Here is an 18,138-nt window from a genome sequence, read left to right as displayed (position 1 = left end):
AAATATTAAAAGTGGGAAACAGTAATAGGAGATCTGCCCACGCAAGAGGCCGCATTTGTACCAGAAAGCTCGCGTTCGTGCGTAGCGTTTGCCGCCAGCGCATCCCGGTAAACATTACGGGTTCATAAGCTGCACTTGCCGGGAAGCGTGAAAAGCAATCACGGATCTTTGAGTGCTATCGCGTTCCACTCTTAAACGCGAAGCTTAAGCGTCCTCCATATTTTTAGTGTCGGATCCCCTTTGAGTACTCTTTGCCTATAATCGTCTTACCGACGTGTATTTCTACTGCCGCATCATAGAACCACCTGTGTAACTCATCGCCTGCTGTTTTCAGCATTCATTTGTCTACGACGCGTTCTTCGAAGTCGAATTCTTTACGATGCAAGAACTGTTGTTTGAGGCCAAGTCACGCGGAAATGTTTCCATCAGCTTTCTTTATGGAGCCTGCGAATGGTGATTCTCGGTTGTTATTCACGAGGAATTTCGGCAACCATTTTCGCTTACCCTGCCCGCCTATTGTGCTTTTCAGAGCCTCAAAAGACCCTGGATGGCGGCGCCTTCAACAAACAAGGTCAGAACACACTTCGTCCCCTGTACTTTTCTTTCCAGCTCGCACTGACACTTCCGAGCAGGGAACGGAGGCGCAGGCTGGGAGTTCAAGACGAACAACTGTCTACAAGAGCACGGCGTATTTTCTGCCTGCACACATTTCGCTAAGTGGTAGGACCGAAACTTTAATAATAATAATAATAATAATAATAATAATAATAATAATAATAATAATAATAATAATAATAATAATAATGATGATGATGATGATGATGATGATGATGATGATGATGATGATCTACACACATCCAAAAGCAAAACAAGGAAACGGGCCTGACCAAGTCCACGAGGGCTTGTGCGACTATAGGCCTGGCAGAGTCGGTAGAACGATGTGGTTACATATTAACATGATAAAACATTTTCAACCAATTTTTCAGAAGGATAGTTGTTGGTATTACCTATTAACAGACAATTGAATAGGAAGCAAAGACAAAAGAATATAAAGTAAGTAATCAGAACTAAATTTCAACAGTTCATCATTAATTTTTTCAACGGTTTTTTTTTTTTGAGGATGCAAAAACATTCATCAGCCAAATCATTAAATATATCTCGAATGTATACACTCATTCTCGCTTCTCCATACTTAGTAACAGAATAGGGTACTTTAAAACGTTTTTTTTTTCTTTCTTTACAATGGAGGTGCAACGTATGCCTCTTTGAAATCGTCGCTCCAATTATGCTGTATAATAACCGTTCTGGTTTATATATCCTCAAGTGTGCGAAATTCCAGTTCATTAAAAATATTATTGTATTGTAGTGTAGTACCATAAGCAAGATTTGCAAATATATTTTTTAGTAATTTATCAATCCGATTTTTCCAGCGCTCTAAACAAAAGGCGGAGATTGTTATGCCATACCTCAGCACACTGTATGCTAGTGCGGGAACTATCATTTTCTTGACGGGCAGAGATACTAAACCCTTTATGTTGAAAAACAGATATGCAACACTCCATAGTTTGCCACTTAAAAATGTCATCTAGTGCTGCCAAGATATGCGGCTGTGAAACATTATGCCCAGGTATTTGAATGTCTCCACATATTCTATAGCAGCGCATTTACTCGAAATACAATGTTCATCATGTAAAAACATCGGCAAGTTTATTTTTTAGTTATTAATGGACTTCGAAAGCACATGATTTTGCTTTTCTTAGCATTGGTGTATACACAATTTTCTTCAACCCGTTGTATGGCCTTGTGAGCTGCATTCGTTAATGGCTTCCTCATAACGCATATGGCGTGTGAGTAGGACCGTATCATCCGCATATTGGTACACCTTAGCTTTTGTTATTATCGTGATAAAGTCGTTCATAAATAAGTAAATAATTCACACGGATCTTTGTGGAACCCCAGCTGTGATATATTTCCTAGCACTAACAATTTCTTTATTACCCATGAGTACCTGTGACCTGTCATATAAAAAAAAAAGGTCCCCTGAAACCCAAACGAAACAACTTTTACAATAAAATATCATGATTTACAGTTCCACACGCTTTTGCTAGATCCAAAAGCAAAGCACAAGTATACAAGTTCTTATCTAAATCACTATATAATTCATCGGCTAACTCTTCTAGCAATGTAATAGTACTTCGCTCAGCAATAACTCCAAACTGTCTTGACGTTAGGACTGCAAATTTTTACAAGAAGAAACTCATACAATCGAACAGAAACTTTTCCACTATTTGGGAGAGTATAGGCAAAACAGAGATAGGTCTACTATTTTGAAATGAAACCTACTGCACTCATTTGTCACAGCTCTTTCTACCAAATACGGTAGGTCTCCTAACTGTAACTTGCACCGTGTTGTTGTTTTTTTTCTTTCTTTTTTGTGATAACAGTTTAACTTACATTAGCTGGGACCCCCTGTATATATATCACTGCGCGCATTTCTTACGTAGCTGATAGAAGCTCTACTGGTGCGTTCATCAGAACTGTTTGTAGCTCCCGGGCTGAGGAAGCGAAATTGTCTGGTGGAACGTGGAGTGAACAGCCCAAAGACAAGGCTTAACATGATTAGGCGAACACGTTTGTTTCTCTCTTCTTGGCGTCGCCCTGTGTTTAAGCTGTTTCAATGACGTCTCATAATGCAACAACCGGCCCAATTCAACACGATGCCGTTGTTTCGGGAAAGTGTTCTGAGTTCGCAAATTTCCTTGTTACTAGAACCGAAGCTACCCGTTTCAGACGAGCGAAATTGCGATGTTTTTGTCTGGCACTTAGGCACCCTGTTTTGTTGCGCGACACAGCGCCATCTCTGGAGGAGGGAAGGAGCGATCGATCGCTCTGGTTTTGAGCGCCGTTCACATGTGGCGCTTGCGTGTCGCGAGTTTCATTTTGTCCAGGTCTCTGAAGCTCTATGGCGGTGGGTCTCTAGCACGATGCTGATGACCTCTTGTATGAAACTAAAGTGACATTTATGGTCAACATACAGCGCGAATTTGTTTCTCTAATGTGTACGCCAGCGCCTTTTTTTTCCCATTCATTTATAAGAGTTAAGCAATGAACAGAAGCTATACTTTTACGCTGTGCTGATTGTAATTTCTCTGTGAGGTTTTATGCCAATCCACTATAGCTAAAACGCACCTAATCTATCACGTGTGCCACGAGCGGAGATACCAACGAAATAAGTGATGCACGTGAGTGAGTGATGGTTCGAAAGAGTAACATACCACGGTTTTTCTGGCATGTCCGTCGGTTCATCCACTCTTGGTTCCTTGTTTATTTCTTCGAAATTGTTTCTTAATGTATTATTTCTTTATTTATTCTAATTATTTATTTCTTCCCACACCAAGAGTCCAAGGCACGGCGATCGGGTATCTCAGGTCTTTATTTGAAAAATTACGGCTATTTACTACTTTTCTCAGTGATCTCAAGATATTTTCGTTTCAAGGAAACTTCCTGCCACGGGACGTGTTTTCAAAGTTTGCTCAATTACGAGGATCGTCATTCTGAAAAAAAAAATTCTTATGAAAGTTAGTTTAGCGCCTAACGCTTCACAGCTTCGAAGATTTGTCTTGAATACGTAAAACTGCGTATTGGCAACTGCAGCCAGACAGAGCCTTTTAGGAGCCCCGAATTTCCACAAAATTTTGCGAAATTCGCATTTTTTCCTGGCAAACCAACTAAAGATTTGATAATTGTAATTATTTTAGTAGATTCTCCCTGCAGAGTGTTAACTTACACCAAATTTATTTACACGTCAATACACTATAGGAATTTTTTTTTAATGAAGCATGACAAACATGTAAAAATTTAAATCTTGGTCAATTTTCGTCCACAGTATTGGCAATGAGTTACACCTCGTAAAAGATATGGCACAAACTGAGTTATATAGGCCTGTATATTGTCGTCCTACTTCCATCTTCATTTCATTTGCAATTTTGGTTTAAGCGAGATATGAATTATTGAACTTCGCCTCTGCGCTACGCTCAGCATGTTTGCATGCTACCCCTTCACCGCAAAGCGTAGTGACTGTCTTGCTTCAGACAGTCGGCGCGCGTAGTTTGATGGTGTACCCGACCTTCCTCACCATGCGATAGATCCACTGTGTTGCCTAGCCCCATTACCTATTAAAAAAATTGGCATTGGCTTAGCTCGGCTATGCCAGGGTATACGTAGCGAAAGCTAAGGCACAGCATGGTTAGCCTTGGTTAATCTTGATTGCAAGTCTAGATTAGTCTGGTTGTCTAGTTATGTAGCGGCGTTTAGCCAGTCGTTCGGCGCGCTGTTCGTCTGTTTCCTGGCCGATTCGTTTCCTCTTCATCTCGTACCGATGTCGATTCCAGGACTCCTCCTGCTTATCCGAATTGTCGCCGTCCATACTGCCGCCTCAACTGTGGTTGCGGCGCACGCGAGCTCTCCTTTTCAATCCTCCGACATGTTATCAGGAATTCGACGCAGCTGGTGAAGCTAGCGGAGGCGAGCGGTTCGACGAGGAACGCGGTGTGGCGTCATACCAAACGGCGGCGGCGGAGAGGCGCGGCGCTGCGCAGCGGCGGAACACCTGTGGCTCGGTACTACTAGTGGCGCATGCGCAGTAGTGAATAGGGAGCGAGAGAGATAGAAATATCCGCTGCGAGGCGCGCGTTGTGACGTCATGTGCCTCCTCGGAGCACCGCCATGGCGAAATCGCAAGTTCGCGGCCAGTAAATTCGCTTTAAAATTTCTCTCTGTGTTGTCTTTTCGTCGTACCTCCCAAAGTGCGCACGGACCCGAGAGGTCTTCTATTGCCTCCGTTCGTCTCCTATTTACCATCAACGCTATCGGGCCCTCGGCAACTTGGGCCTGTCACCGATGAACCGCGCTTCACCGCTTCTTATTTATGACATGAGAAAACAGCCAGCCCTCGAAATGTTGGTGCTTACAGTTTTCGTTGGATTTCCTCACTCGGTGGTAGAGCCCGCTGCATTTATGAACGAATGAGTGAATTCCCGTTACATCTGCAGTACGGTTCCGAATGTACTACGAGGAAAGGACATTTACGCTGTGAGTTGCCGAAAGAAAGAGAAAGAGAGATATATGACTTATGTTCCTGCCACTACGGTACCTCAGCGTCAGCCCCATTAAGCTAGCTAGGCACTGCGGCACAGGTAATGTGTTTCGCGCGCACTCCTGCAATCTCATTTGCCTTTCTTCAGTGTTTACGCCAAACTGCCTCGACTAGTCTATGCCTGTCGGGGTCCACGTACGAACGCATACACGGGCACGCACGTGTACAGGCGCGGAAGTGCCCACTGTTCTCGCATAAAGACTGGTAGAGACGACGGGGCCACACATATATACCCCGGTACGCCGAGTCTTGCCCGAGGAGCGCTCCTTGGGCGCGCTACGCCGCGTCTCATTGGTATGCCAACAGCCCGTTGTCGCGGCGGCCCAAGGTCCTCGTTCGATGCCGGCCGCACAATACTTTGGGACGAACGGCGATCAGCGGACAATAACAAAGGGGCCAACGCAAACAAGCAAGGCGAGCCACTCGAGCGATGTGTGTGCGTATGCAAAGTTATTGGCAAGACGGAGCAGAGCACGGAGTGGTCGGGGCGGGCACGCGGGGGCGGAGAGGCGGCACACGGAGGAGCGACAAGCCTTGAGTTCTACAGGGTGCGACAACTTAATCTGCATATTCAATGCGTTCGATGGCGCGAGTTCCGCCGAGGGAAAAAAAGGAAAGGCACATCTGCCTTGCTCCTTGGGTTGACACTGCTGCCGGTGCTGTTAGGGCCTTTTCTGTCTATTTCTTCTTTCTTGCTTCCGGAGCGCTGCCGGAAGTCCGCGCAGAGTGCCTCGGGATCGAAGTGTTCTGTGGACATAACGTGCAACAGCGTACGCGAGGGCAAAACAAAAGGAAAATGCGGTGGAGGGATGGGACTGCGGTGGAGAAACGATAATCTGAAAGAAAAGTACTGGTGCAAGCTTTATCGACAGAATGCCTTTCTTGATGGCACGAGAGAAAAGAAGCAAAATGAGAGAGGACGAAAGGGTCGGAGTGGCGCAAGTTGGAACACGGCTCGTGTCCACAGTTTCGCCCTATATGTGCCGTAGACTCCGCAATGGCTCAAAACATTTACTTTTGCTGAATGGTACGCAAAGTCTGTCTCTACTGGCTTTTCCGAAATGACAATTAAACGCTCCAGCTTAAGTAGTCGCGGGCGTTAATTACTTGTCTGGCTTACTGTTAGGTCTAACAACACCGCCGGTGAACTCCGGCCGGCGCTCCCGAGAACCGAACACACTAACAACGTTCTTGGTTGTTTATTCTTTCTTTCTACAGCGAAGCTGCTATACGCAAGGCTCTGGCGGTTTGTGTGCGTAGGCAAAAAAGATGGCCGCCACCCCAGAGCTAAACGAGCTTAAGCATAATGCAAAAGCGTATCGCCGGGTATGCCCCAGCTGCGATTAATCGCGAGAAGTGTCAAAACGTATTGTGAAAAAAAAAATGATCGTAATGAGAACAGTAAAACCTGAATAAACGCTGTTAAATATGGATTGAGGCTTGACGTCGCGGGCTCTATAGGCAAACCCCGTAACCTTACTTTGGTTACATTCCGCCCGTGCAATGGCTAGGCCACGTGTTGTGGGGTCTGCGGAATAACAGCGCGCCTACGAAGAATACCGCCGTCAACAGAAGCGGGAATATGCGCGGTGACGGTGGACGACACGTCATACGAACAAATACTGTGCCGCAAACACCGAGCGTACGCACCTCTGCTTGAATCACCCCTGCCGACTCCACTACCATGGTAATTGTGGGCGATTTCAACACAGGCGTGTCTTGGCCAGACGGAAAGTGGTCCATGGCGTTTCTCTTGGAAACGCTTGGTATTCAATGTTGCACAAACATCAGTGTGGCCACGACGGGTCATCGGTCGTGTACAGAACTCACTTTGGCCAAGTATACGGTTCCAGCGTCGCCACAGATCCACTGGCAGTATATCATGGCGATCATAAAGCGATAGTCACCTTGGTGACCAAATAATTTATCATACAAAAGAAGGTTAAAATAGGTTTAAAAGGTTTAGCAAACAAAAGAAGCTTAAAAATAAAAAATGCATTGAGTGTGCCCGTTAATAAAACAAATAAAATGGTGAATAACGAAATTCATTGTGGTATGACTTTTATTTTCAATCATCATATTTATTATCAGCACATTTCATTATCATCGACCTATTTTATGTCCACTGCAGGACGAAGACCTCTCTCTGCGATCTCCAATTACCCCTGTTCTGCACCAACCGATTCCAACTAACGCGTGCGAATTTCTAATTTCGTCGCCCAACCGTCTGCCGTCCTCGACTGCGCTTCCCTTCTCTTGGCACCGATTCTGCGATTCTAATAGTCCACCGGTTATATATCCTACGCATTACATGGCCTGCCCAGCTCCATTTTTTTCTCTTAATGTAAGTTAGAATATCGGCTATCCCCGTTTGCTTTCTGATCCACAACGCTCTCTTCCTGTCTCTTAATGTTACGCCTAAGATTCTTTGTGCCATCGCTCTTTGCGCCGGTCCTTAACTTGTTCTCGAGCTTCTTCGTCAACCTCCAAGTTCCCGACCCATATATTAGCACCGGTAGAATGCATTGATTGTACACCTTCCTTTTAAATCATAGTGGTAAGCTTCCAGTCAGGATCTGGTAATGTCTGCCGTATGCACTCCATCCCATTTTTTTATTCTTCTGTAAATTTTCTTCTTATGATCAGGGTCCCCTGTGAGTAATTGACCTCAGTAAACGTACTCCTTCACAGACTCTGGAGGCTGACTGGTGATCTTAAGCTCTTGTTTCCTTGCTCAGTTATTCATCATTATCTTTGTCTTCTGCATATTAATCTTCAACCCCACTCTTGCACTATTTCGGTTAAGGTCCTCAATCACTTGTTTAAATTAGTCTCTAGTGCTGCTCAACAGGACAATGTCATCTGGAAACCCAAGGTTGCTGAGATATTCGCCGTTGATCCTCAATCCTAAGCTTTCTCAGTTTAATAGCTTGAACACTTCTTCCAAGCATGCAGTGAATAGCATTTGAGAGACTGTGTGTCCTTGCCTGACCCCTTTCTTTATAGGTATAATTCTGCATTTCTTGTGGTGAATAATGGTGGCTGTGGAATCTTTGTAGATATTTTTCAAGATATTCACATATGCCTCCTGTACTCCTTCATTACGTAATGCATCTATGACTGCTAATATATATACTGAATGAAATGCCTCTTCATAATCTACGAGAGCCATATAGAGAGGTTGATTATTAGGTTGACTCTCGATTACGGGATTGATGACACGGATGGGATCCATCGTAGAGTATCCCTTCCTGAAGCAAGCCTATTTATTCTCTTGGTTGACTGAAGTCATGTGTTTCTCTTATTCTGTAAGAAATTATGTTGGTGATTATTTTATGAAACAGTGAACGTAAGCTAATGGGCCTATAATTTTTCAATTCTTTTAACGTCTTTCTTTCGGCGGATTAGTATGTTTGCATTCTTCCAGTCTTCTGGAACTGTTAAAGTCGTGGGACATTTTGTATACAGGGCTGCAAGCTTTTCACGCGTTATTTTTCCTCCATCTTTGATTGAATCGACTGTTATGTCAACTTCCCCTGCCGATTTTCCCCGGTGCATGTCTTGCAAGGCCTTTCCAACTTCATCGCTAGTTATAGAAGGAGCCTCTGTATCTGTATCCTACTTGGAATGGAGGTAGCGTAGCTTCTTGGGATACTGTACAGGTAAGTATAGAATTCTTTCGCTGCTTTTTCTATATCTTCGAAATTGCTGATGATATTACCCTGCTTATCGTTCAGTGTATACATCTTGGCTTGTCCTATGCGAAGTTTTCTTCTCCTTGATTTCATGCTGCAACCATTTTTTACTGCTTCCTTAGTCTTTCTGACGTTACAATTTCGAATACCCTTACTTTCTCTTTGTTGATCAGTTTTGACAGTTCCGCAAATTCTGTCTGGTCTCTTGAGTTGGACACTTTCATTATTTGTCGCTTCTTTATTAGGTCCATCGTTACATTGGAGAGCTTACCTACTAGTTGCCTCGATGCCTTACTTCCTACTTCAATCGCTGTTTCTATAGCCAGACTAGTTGCAGTTTCATTCATTACCTCTATGTGATCTTCGTTTCTCTGTTCTAAGGCTGCATATTTGTTTACAAGCACCAGGATGAATTGGTCTGCTTTTACCCTTTCTGCGTGTAGGTCGGCCTGCTTCTTTTCGACTAATTTTACTCTTTCTCTCTTCATGTTGAGGTAAAGTCTAGACCTCAGTAACCTATGATCACTGAAGTTTACCCTACTTAGCACTCCTGTATCTTGCAGTATGCTGGGATTTGGAAAGCATATTTAGCGCCAGCAAACAAGGACGGAAGAGAGACGACACCACAATGCACCACTAGCGCATTGTGGTGTCGTCTTCCTTCCGTCCTTGTTTGCTGGTGCTAAATATGCGCTCCAAATCAGTTTACGAACACGCCCAACAAATGGCAGTGCTGGGATCGGCGGAAAGTATGAAATCCATTTCACATCTTGTTTCTCGAATAGGCTTTTCCAGCTCCATTATCTGTTGCTGTGCTTCCTGAAGAAGATATTCATTATTCGGAGCTTATTCCTTTCCGCGAATTCTACTAACATCTCTCCTCTAGGGTTCCTAAAATCGGTGCCGTAGTTGTCAACTGCTTGTTCACCAGCCTTCTTTCCCCCCACTTTTGCATTGAAGTCGCGCGTGACAACAATATACTGAGTTTGTACTTTTATCATCACTAAATCAACGTCTTCATAAAACTATTTCTTCTTCATAGTGACTGGAGGTCGGAGCGTAGGCTTGTACTACCTTTATTCAATTAGCTTATTATGAGTACCGCTGCCCTCTCCTTAATGCTTAATGCTGCGACCATGGTCGCCGTCATGATTCCTTCATGGCTACTCTTCTCTGCTTCTCAATCTTTCTCCTCGATTTCTCCTGCTGCTTAGTGTATAAGTAAGCGTATCCGTGTCTGGTTAAGCCACTTAACAGTGTAAGAACCGCAGTTGCGTTGTGCCTACTAAAAGGAATTCACGATTGTCAAAGCGAAAGAAAGGCAACATGAATTTAAGGCAGATGTTCGATTCTTCATTGACTGAAGCGGCACCGAACACTATCATGTGCGCTGAACTTGTCTGGCTTATTCAAGCTCATCCTACGTGACGCAGTCGTATTTACGCGGACGACAGCTTTGCGCCGGCTGGATTACCAGCTGGAAGCCATGTGGAGTTACGATACATTGCTAATTTTTGACTGAGTCTTAGGCTATAATTAATAATCTTGGCTTCCATCGTCAGAATAGTTGGTTAGGACCGGGTGGGTCGGATCGGGATGGTGCATTTCCTACCACAATATCTGATAATATTGTCGTTCTTTATCCAACCTATATCACGGACTGCCTAAGGAATAGGGAAACTCTATTCAGTTCTTCCATTCGTCGCATGGACTCCGGCTGAGTTCACTTTTTAACGTTACTGTGTTACATTGTTCGCTCTTCTAGTCGTAGTAAGAAACATAGTCCCGGAGAAAGAGAAAGCGTAAACCAGTTTCGCAACCGCAAGCAGGAAAGAACTGGCGAATTCTTAAGAGCACCGCGACCTCAAAACCGACGGGCAAGAACTCCGGGAACAGTACACTTCGCCCTCCCGTATTGAGAAACACTCCTACGCCACGAACATTTTTGCGCCATTATTACCGCGAGTCAAGTCGCGGCCAAACGCCCGGTGAGAGTCGGCAAACCAAAGAAAAGCGCTGACTCGGAAGTTCTTTTCCTAGCAGGCAAGTGTCGAGAGTCAGCCGGCGAGGGAGAAACCGCACGCGGCGACGTTACAAAAATGAACGCATGGCGTACCTGCATTTAAGTCTGGGAAGAAAAGTGACGCGTATGCAAAACAGACTTAGCATTCAAGGAGGAAAGAAACGTGATGAAAGGCAAGATGAACCAGAGAGCGAAAAAAAGAAATAAAGCCCCTTGGGGGCTTTATTTGGCAGCCATACGGCGCCGCATAGACGTCGCATCGGGCTTCATTTATCATCTCCGCCCTCCTGGGGGCATTCTTATTCTTGGAATGTTTTTGAACGCGCTGTCGATGCGCGAATATTGAATCGCCCCCAAGTATCGTCCTCTCGACTCTACGCACCGTTCAACGCCCCCCCCCCCCCCCCCTCTCCCTTCTCTTATACGCCCTTTATTTCTCGGACAGTTTTTTTTTTCCTTTGTCATCTTGCTGGGCCATCGATGTCAAAGCATAAGGGAATGTGGCACAAGGGGACAGAGCTTTCTCGCTCTAATAATAAGTCTGGCAGCGTGAAGCAAAAGGAAGAAAGTGGTGGAAGCGGTGAAAGGACAGTATGAATGATTTTCCAGAAAAGGCAGTCAAAGGTGGATGCGTGGGAGGCGGGGAGGAGAGGGCGAGGGTTGAAGAGGGTGATGAGGGCGAGGGTTTCCAGACAAAAGCCTCCGGGGCGGGTGCCTTAAGGTGAAGCCCTCTTGGCTTCTACTCTGCCTCTTCGACGCTCTCTGGAATTCAAAATGTCCTGATCGTTATGCAAAAGGAGCTCTGAGCATGTCTGTTCCCGGAGGCTTTAGAGGTTTCCTGTCTGCTTGTTGTGCTTCCTTGCGCTTCGCCCGCTGTGAGATTGTTTTGCTTGGATGTATGAGGGCTGTAAGCTCTTCATTATTCCGAGACTCATTGGAGGCATTAAAGAAGAGCCAACCCGGAAAAACAGCGTGCGAGATTTGCGGTATGCGTGCGATGGCTCCAGCTACGACAGGTGTTCTGCGGAGAAAGCCTCTGCTGTTCGTCCATCGCTCATTTCAGGTCGACGGCGGGATTTCTGCCTCGGTGCTGTGTTCGTAAGCTTTCGTACCGCTTTCTAATCGGCGTAGAACGGGGGTTTGAAGTTCATGAGAGGAGGCCTAATTCGCATTAAAGCGGTGATTAGAGCTCATCATTATGTCTGGAAATCAAGGTATTTCAGACGTTGGACTCACGCCTCATAAATGCGTCACATTGACGATGCTATTCAAGATGTTTATTTTACGCGTGCCGAGCTTTGTACGACGGCATTGGCTCAGAGGGAAGGTGCAAGATAGTGTAACGTAATTTTGCCTCAGTTGTTCACTCTCGGAGTCCGCGCACCGACAGATGCTGGTCAGGGATATGGCAACGTCACATCACGGCAAACGGGCCAGTCCAAATAGATAAAAAAAAAGGAGGCGTCTTCTTTCACGCCCGTTGCTTGGCTCCTTGACTTCGCTTATTTCCTTAGTTGATTCGTTCAAGTTAAGGACGTGTGCCATATGAGACTCCCGTACCAAGACTTGTGGGACCCGCTCTGTAAGCCTAATGGTATTGCCTTGTTAACTTCGTGCTAGACAGGGAGGATTAATGGCGGTGAGGAAGCTGAGAGCACTGAGGGAAAGAGAATGGTACTGGTATTTGGTGGTGGTACATGTTGATTGCCATAATGACTAGCCATAATGCTGGCGAATATGACAGTCAAGGCTGTGATGATGGTGAATCACTATAGCAGGTCGTACAATTTCGTGGCGGTGATGCATGACGACGACGAAGATTATGGCTTGTGACAATGGAGAGTCAATGATGAGTCACTATTAAGACGCTAACTCCATACCTTGGCCGAGAAATCTCACTGTGTCCACGGACTTAGTCATATTGTCCTCGAGCAGTAAGTAACCCTTTACACCTTAGTGTGGTCGCACGAGATAGGCAGTTGTGCGCATTCACAACAAGCTGGAGAATCATCGTTGTCTTCTTAACTGTGACGCAACACCTTTCAGTTAGGCTCTGTAGTTTCACGTGCGAACAGTCATGAAATCAACAGTGTCGTTCGAGAGATATCTCAGAGCAACCTGTTATGACCGCTCTGAAAGATTTCTTTGGCATTGTACTTTGTTCGAAGGGGTGAAAATACCGAACGATGCGACAAGAGAGACGAGATAAAAGCGGCCTATTTTAGATTCTACGTATAAGGGGAGGCGATCAGACCATATTCTCTGTGTGTAACTATTGAGCCGACTAGCAGAAGCTGGTTTGTTCGCAACAAGAAATCAGTGACTGTGATGCACAGGGGCCGTTTAGTGACTGCAAGAAGAGTATGATGTACCACTAGATGAGTTCATGACATACCGCTAGATGTTAGACGTGTTTGTGTGTCTGCTTTTCGTCTTTATCTCATTCCTTTGCCTATAAAACTGAATTACTATGATCAGCGTCTGTGCAGTTCTTTAGACACATTTTCTTTATCTAGTATGGTTTTGTCAGAGTACGAAATTAATATAGTGCTGCCTTACTTCATTAACGGTTCTATACTCTTCAATCTCCTTGAGGTCCAACCAGTTCCGAATGAATAACACAGCGGTCCGGAATTTCTCAATTTAAGTTTCTCAAAGATGAAATTTAATTTAAATTTCTCATAAATTTCTCAAAGTTTATAGACAGCGGTCGTGAAAACGTGTGGGGCCATAAGTGGGCCGGATGTCTAGAGAAAGCCTACAGGTCTCATAGAAGAAAAAAAAAGAAGAAATTCTAGAGAATATATATGGATTGGGAAAGTACACTTCTGTGGGCTGTGTCCACCATTGCCATGAATTACCAATTCTCTAAGCATCTAGGTTTGTTTGCTGCTGTTGAGGTGTTTACTTAAGACAATTTGCGTACATTATCTTGCGGCACAGGGCTAAAGGCACAAGTACCTGAGAGGCCAAGCCATCCACTGCAGCAACAAGCATCAGGAATCATCACAACAACGCTACATGCAGCAGTGACATTGTATACAATTCTAACATATTCTTATGATTGACACTCCAGAATTTAGTAACACACCAATGTTCACTTGTGCCCCTCCCCCCGAAGTAAAAGAAAAATGGAGAAAACGGCACACCGCAGCAACAGAAGTTAACACACATCAATGAGAAGAAGCTCTTTCACAGCCTTCTTGAATTTAGTAAGTTTGTTTAACACATCCTGACAATCTGTGCAAAAGATTACTAGTGCGTCTCATCGTCTGCTCTGTTTCCTACGTTTACCGCAAAAAATAAAAGAAAGTAAAGGATTTGTAAGTCTGCGTTGTGCCGTGCGTCTGTTTTCGCCTTCTGGCGGGAGAGCTGAGCATTAGCGCTGTGCCTGCGCATGCAGACGACAACATCAACAGTCCTGGTTTTTCGGATGGCAGCGCCTCGTCGGGTGCGCAAAAAAACCCGCACCACATCCTTGAGCCGGAGCTCGCACTTGCGGCCCCACGGAAGAGTGGCCGGGCGGACCCTGCAGCCGACTCCTCAATTAGCGATGCTCGGCGCAACAAAGAAACGCGCTGGGACAGCGTTCAAAACGCGGCACCAAGGTTTTTATCTCTCGCTCTCTCTCAGTTTGTAGCTCGCCCGCCGGTTCCTAAAAGCGACGCCTGTCGTCGCCCGGGCTGCAAATGTCGGGCGCGTTGAGCGTAATTAAGACGCGTGGTGCCTTTGCTTAATTCCGGCCCGCTGAGTTCTCGCATGGTCTCGCTCGCTGGCGTCGAGCGCCTCTTCTTGTCACGAACTCTTGGTTGTTGCCGCCGCCCAAATTTACACGGGCGCCACACACTCGACGTACCCTGCTCATGGAAGGGCCGGAAGTTTGGCCAAGCCTCTGCGTTTATTGCAGCCGGCTGGAAAGTGCGATGTTTTTGCAACATTCGCCTCCCCGTTGACGGTAGCCTGTGTCTTTTACTCCTATTCACAAACTGCCGTTATGCAATTCGTAGAGGAAGAAAAACAAGCAAGAGGGTTGTATTGAGTATGGTGCCAGTTCTTAAAAGTCGGTGAGAAGATGGTTTAGTAAGTGTAATCACGTGACAAAATTAACGCATAAGACAACCTAGAAATACTAACAAAAGCTGTAGATGAAGGCACCGTGCAATGACCTATGGATATATGAATTAACTGTGTAATTTAAGATACAAACAATATCATGGGTTAGACATCAGAGACGGGTAAGCGATGTTCTAGTTGATATTGAGAGGATGAAGAAGAATCGTTCAGTTGACTTAGTGTGCAGAACAATAAACATGTGGTTCATAACGCTGACAGCCAACCGCCGCTGATCCCCGAGTGGCCTTGCGGCTTCGCTTATGTTACCAGGACGTGGGCCTGGCCTGGGGAGCATAGGCATCCCTACAGCCCACTTGTCTTGTTACATAGCTCGGCAGGTTAGTGCCGTCTACGGCGAAACCGCCGCTATAAATCACAGTATGCTGCGGCAGTTGTGGCCTGCAGTATATTTGTCTTACAGGAACAGAGGGTACCTACGTCCTATCGGAATGTATTCAAAAGCGAACAAAGCACAAATGACTCTAATGCATTTCTGCGTTGCCTGGTTCACCAAAGATTTGTAGCAGTGACATCATTCAGACTCCAAAATGTACGTCTGGAACTATTTCGTGCTTAGACACTGGCTGCAGAGCGATGACAGGTCCATGCACTTTCGCGGAACAGGCATTCTGATGAAATATTTTTTATTCGCGTTTTAGTTTATGCCTATGATACATACATACATACATACATACATACATACATACATACATACATACATACATACATACATACATACATACATACATACATACATACATACATACATACATACATACATACATACATACATACATACATACATACATACATACATACATACATACATACATACATACATACATACATAGACTGATGAATAGAGAGCTGATATGGGCCGATTTCATAGTTGATGGAAGAAACATTTGTTTTAGAACAGGACAAGATGGGCGCGCCCGTCTTGTCCCATTCCAAAGCGCTGTTTCTTCGTCTAAAATGTCGACTCCTCCTTTAAGTTCATGCATGCATGCCCGGGGGCGGGCGAAACAGTGCCGCGTCCCGTGGTACAGCGTAAGGGACGACAAACGCGCGCTGGCGTCAGCACCTCCTAGAGATGGGCCGCCGGTGCTGACTCGTCGGTAGAATCCTTTTTCTCTGCGCCCGGCCATTAGCACTGAATGGTGGATCAAAACGCACGAGGAAGCACGGTCGGCACAACTGGTGATCGGGACTCCTCCCTGCGGCTTCGTTATGTCAGTTTCCAGGGTGGGTGAGGGCCAAGTAGACTCCCCTCCCCAACCCCTCCCTCCACCCTTTCGAATCTCCCGTGTGCACTCGTCTCCGTACAGTGGAGGGTAGAGAAGCATCATGTGTAGGCATGCGAGAGGATGCGAAGAGAGAGAGAGAGAGGGGGGGTCTGGGAGCGTGTCGGAAGAGAGGAGGCCAGGAGCAGAGGGCAGGCGTTGGTGTTGCAGCGGCGGCGGCGGCGTGCTCGTTCAATTAACGCTAATGCGCCGGCGCAGGGCCTCGTTAAAGACACGCGCTCGAGCCGCCGTCCGCGTTGCCTTTATCACGAGCATGCAGAAGGCCCCGCGTCCTTCTCCTCCCTCTCTCGACAGTGGTATATGGACCCCCGACCGAAGGAGCTCGGAGAACGTGCTCCAGCGACGACTCGACGCTACGGCGTGTCAGTGTAGTGACTGGTGTCGCGTCCGTCGCGCTGTCGTCGCTCTTGAAGAGCGGAAAGTGGGCATGCTCGGGCGACGGAGAAGCTGGGCGAGAGAAGAACGCGGAGACGCTGCGACAAATCATCGCAGCGACGAAACGGCTCTCATAGGGAGCAGTGTTAAGACGGCGAGGGCCTCCGATAAATCAAGACACTGGCGAAAAGTTCACAGAAGCAAACGACCACGGCGTTTTGCCCTGAGCGTTTGTTGGCGCTAGTTCAAGACATCGACATGTTGTGAAAGCATTGTGAGTCAACGTAAAAAGGCTATAAAACTTGGTGCATGCGCAGCCGCAGATAAACCTCGAGTGAACGAAGGACCCGATAAGTACTTCGTTAAAAGGAGAACTTAGTTATATTGGGTCAGACGTTGAGTTCGCCTCGTTGTTTCGAGGTTTTCGACGCATTAGCCACCACGGATATGTACCGTTGAACCGAAAGAATTTAGTTAAATTGATGATTTCGTAAAATCTAGTTACGCCAAATCAAGGTATGAGTGTATTTCTGCGCCTTTTAGCATGGTTCTTATATTTTTATAGTGAATGCTTTTTCTACATAGACACGCCGTCTTCTCGCGTTGGGTATTGCCATACTGCTCTTTCGCAGTGCGCAGTACGTACGATCTATGGGAAAGAATTTCAGTATTAACTAACTGTGCTCTGGCGCTCTGTATGCATGCCTTTGTGTGTGCTGTGATACACGTTTGATCACGATCGATAAACAGATCGTTTGTTCGCGCAGTGAGCCATAACGAATTAACGTTTCTTAGGTGTTGTGCGTGAGGCCAGATCCAGAAGCGTTGTCTATATCGGTTATGATAATTCCGCCATTTTCCAATACAATTTTAAAGCCATAAGCATTCTTTTCGAAGAGAGAGATATACCAAAAAGTTTGTCTCTCTTTGAAGGGCCACATTGTTCTCTCGTATAGTGTTTTCTTAGTGTGCGTGCGTGCGCGGGTGCCAGGGAGGGAGGGGGTGGGAGGGTTCGTTTAGCTACGACTTTGCTACAGTGGGCTATTCATTAGCCAAACTTACCATACTGAATCAACTAATAAACAACGACACCCATAGCGTCCGCATTTACATTCGTGGAAGCGTGGTTGGCCGCATTCTAATTAGCTTGTACCTGTCGCACAGGCTACACGCTCCTCGTATCGATCTTGCGAAACAGCGCAGCAAACAGCTCAACAAGACCAGGTGTCGGGTCTCTCCTGACACCCTCACCATGCATTTTAAGGCCGAACGAACACGCATATCTAAACTGCGACCTGTCCTTTGTGTGTTCTCGGGAATATTTGTCGTGTTTTTCTCTTCTTTTTCTGGGCAACCTCACCTGCCCGCGGGCGGCCCGTCCTCGCTGCATATGCCGATAGAAAAAACATTGCGAAAGGGAGCCCTTAGCCGCAGGCGCCGCTGGCTCACCTGCATTGGGAAACGTTGAAGGGC

General features: G+C 46.0%; 1 protein-coding gene across 2 annotated transcripts in view; it reads left to right on the top strand.

Moving 5' to 3' along the window:
- Window positions 1-18,138, top strand: part of LOC142585772 (suppressor of lurcher protein 1-like) — a 460,587-nt gene that overhangs the window by 236,989 nt on the left and 205,460 nt on the right. For both annotated transcript variants that reach the window (XM_075696765.1, XM_075696766.1), the window contains one exon: window positions 530-571. In XM_075696765.1, coding sequence (XP_075552880.1) covers window positions 530-571 — 42 coding nt within the window. The remainder of the gene's footprint in view (window positions 1-529; window positions 572-18,138) is intronic.

The sequence above is a fragment of the Dermacentor variabilis genome, chromosome 6 (genome assembly GCF_050947875.1).
Source record: "Dermacentor variabilis isolate Ectoservices chromosome 6, ASM5094787v1, whole genome shotgun sequence".
Taxonomy (NCBI): domain Eukaryota; kingdom Metazoa; phylum Arthropoda; class Arachnida; order Ixodida; family Ixodidae; genus Dermacentor; species Dermacentor variabilis.
The sequence above is the reverse complement of the archived record's forward strand: the minus strand, read 5'-3'. Positions and strand labels throughout refer to the sequence as shown.